Source organism: Epargyreus clarus, unplaced genomic scaffold (assembly GCF_041222505.1).
Source record: "Epargyreus clarus isolate Ecla_fem2 unplaced genomic scaffold, WU_Ecla_fem_2.2 ptg000023l, whole genome shotgun sequence".
NCBI classification, from domain to species: domain Eukaryota; kingdom Metazoa; phylum Arthropoda; class Insecta; order Lepidoptera; family Hesperiidae; genus Epargyreus; species Epargyreus clarus.
Genome location: NW_027332230.1, coordinates 2,575,694 through 2,578,713, shown reverse-complemented (window position 1 = coordinate 2,578,713; position 3,020 = coordinate 2,575,694). Strand labels below are relative to the sequence as shown.

At 32.2% G+C, this 3,020-nt stretch overlaps 1 protein-coding gene across 1 annotated transcript; it reads right to left on the bottom strand.

The window, feature by feature from the left end:
- Nucleotides 1-634: 634 nt before the first annotated feature.
- Nucleotides 635-2,383, bottom strand: LOC140751663 (uncharacterized). The gene is made up of 2 exons (XM_073085640.1): nt 2,116-2,383; nt 635-1,965 (listed from the first exon to the last, which is right to left on the bottom strand). The coding sequence occupies exons 1-2, from the start codon at nt 2,246-2,248 to the stop codon at nt 1,154-1,156; spliced, it is 945 nt and encodes a 314-aa protein (XP_072941741.1). The 5' UTR covers nt 2,249-2,383; the 3' UTR covers nt 635-1,153.
- Nucleotides 2,384-3,020: the final 637 nt, after the last annotated feature.

The window sequence follows — 3,020 nt, the reverse complement described above, 5'->3', positions numbered from 1 at the left end:
GCTCGTCACAGGATATTACAGAACCTGCTACATGATTGGATGAAAATATTGATAAGGGAAGATATTGAAAATGAATAAATAATGTATCTAAGTGAAGAATAAATAAAATATTATCTAAATATGTACTTAAAGTTGTTTTATTTACACACTTAAATGTTTTAACTAAAATAAATTGGTATAGAAGTACATATTTTGGTATGTTTGTTGTAAGTCAAGATTTATGAAAGTAAATATAATTAATGTTTATCAAATATAGGTATTGTTTCTCAATACATACAATACAATATTTATATATCTACGCCCATTCGCGTAAAAAATATATTAAAAAGTATATAATGTATATAGTAAGTTAAAATAGAATGACAGATGACTCTATTATAGTGCCACCAACTTATCTGTTCAGTTGACAGGGTCGCTAGTGCAGCGTCCAATGTTACCATATAATTATATTTGCCTACTGAAGAGGGAGCTCAACAACTTTGAGACCTATGATTTTTACTAGATAAAATATGTAAAAAATATTTAAAAAGATAAATAACCTTCGTAAACATCCTAAAAAAAAGAATTAGGTTAATAATGTCAAATTTTAATTCTTAAATGATATTCTAGGACAGGAAAAATAAAAAGTCCAGAATTATTAACTATAATTATTTATATTTTATAAAAATAAAATTTATATTTTATAAAAATAATTATGGTCATGATCTCTAACTTCGAGGGGCTCCACACCAGACATCCCTGAGCGAAATAATGACGATGCGCCTGAGGTGCCTGTGCCAAGTGATTTACATAATTCGTCATCAGAGTCACTTGAATCGCTTTCGCTATCACTATGCAACTTAATAATGAATGGTTCTTCTAAATATCCATCATTGTTCCTGTATTTTTCTTCAATTCTTTTTACGTGGTGACAATGGTTTTTCCACTCTTCTTTTGTTATTTTATCGAATGCATTCTGAATTAACTGGGGCATTTCAGCACTAGATTTACCAACATTTCGCTCAGCGACATTTCTCTTCATTGAACTCCAAACCATCTCGATTGGGTTCAAATCACAGTGGTATGGCGGTAACCTGAGAACAGAATGGCCATGACTTTTTAATAGATTATCTATTTCATATTCAGGAGCTGGTTTATTACGCTTTATTAATTCTTACAGTTGAGGTTTCGTCATTTGCTCAGAAAATTCTATATTTCTCTCCCTCAGCCACAATTGCATGACAGCCTTAGTGTGGTTTGAATTGGGACATTTATTAACACAAATGCTGTGATAGGGGGCATTGTCCATCACTATAAGAGTATGCTTATGCAGGTTCGGCAGCAATTTCTTAATAGTCCATCTTTTAAAATTATCATTATTCATTTCATCATGGTAGTCACCGCTCTTAGTGTTTGATTTAAACACAAGAAGAGCATTCTCTACAAAACCTTCTTCGCCTCCTGCATGAACTATAATCCACCTATTCCCTTTTGATACTGGCTCCAAATCACCTTCAACATCTGGGCCTTGCCAACATTTGTCAGTTGAGTGAGATGAGTGTATATAGGTCTCATCTAAATAAACGACGGGTTTTTTTTCTCCAGACTCATTCTCACGAATTTTTTGTAAGTATGCAGCCCTCCACGCAGTTATGTCATTACGCTCACATAGCACTTTTCTATTTGTTTTAGTTTTTTTAAAACGAAATCCTATTTTATGCAGCAGTTTTCTAAGTGTTTCACGTTTTGCAGAGAAATCAATTTCTTCTCTAAGTATGTTTAATAATTTTGGTATAGTCGGAATTTCTTTCCTAAATGAATAAAATTCATGAATTTTTCTCTGTATGACGCCAATGTCAAAATCATCAATGTCCAATTTTCCTGTTTTTCTTTCTCTATTCTTACCGGGAGTAGATAGTTTGAGATTACTTTCTTCAGCTTTTTTCTTTTCATTCATGAGCTTGTAAACAAATCGTTCGCTTACTCCTGTAGCAAAAATATAAATACATGAAGTATAAAAAAACATTTACTACCAAAAATACTCAGTGACACTTTAACTAAGTAAAATAAAATAACTGAAATATTTACGCGGGACTTTCTATTAATTAACTATCAACACTTCATAGCAACACTAACCTGTCGCAGCTGCGACGCGTTCTGTCACTTTCTCAAACGGTATTTTCGGAGCTAGCAGGCGTTTTTCTTCCCTCATGAAATCTAAAACCTTTAAAATAATGACCCGTGCATCACTTTTGAGAGGCTTAGGCATTTTTAATCACTTATTACAATTATATTCGAATCGAAAAACAAAGAGCACTCACACTTCAAAGAATTGACAGCGGAATGACATTTCAAAATGGCGGTCGGCTTTGTTTTAGTTCCAGATTTGTCTACTGAACAGAAAAGTTGGTTTTTGGTTTTTGGTTGTTGGTTGGTTTTGGGTGGTTGCACTATAGGGTAATCACTACCGCCATGATGTTTTTTCACTGTTGTGTTATTTGTATATTTTTAAACAATTAAACGAACATGATTTGAAGAAAATGAACCCCTACGAATTGTTCTTTGCATGTTTTCTTAGTTTTTAGTATAGTGTACAAAAGGTGGCCGGGAGCCCATACATTTTGAAACATCTCCTTTGTAATTTTAATTATACTTTTTAATTTCGTGTGATCGTCCTGCAAACAAAACTCAGGAATATATCGCTGGTTTCGTAGCCCGTCTAAGAATATAATGTACTACCAACGACCTCTTTAATGTGAATTTTCTGTTATTTATAGCTTATACTTTGTATATTTTTTTGCAGTGGATTATTAGCCAAAATATTTTAAATGCCTACTGAATAATAGCTTGAATCAAATAGAAATTATATATACACATTTATAGGCCATGGTGATTACTTTTTACTGGTAGCCACAGTTTAATTACTAGTTCGTAGTTTAAAAAATAATAACAATAAAACAACCATAAAATCTCACTTCAAATGCTGAAATAAAATACAATAGCAATTGTAAGTTGGCGTTAAATTTCTAAATTTCTATCCA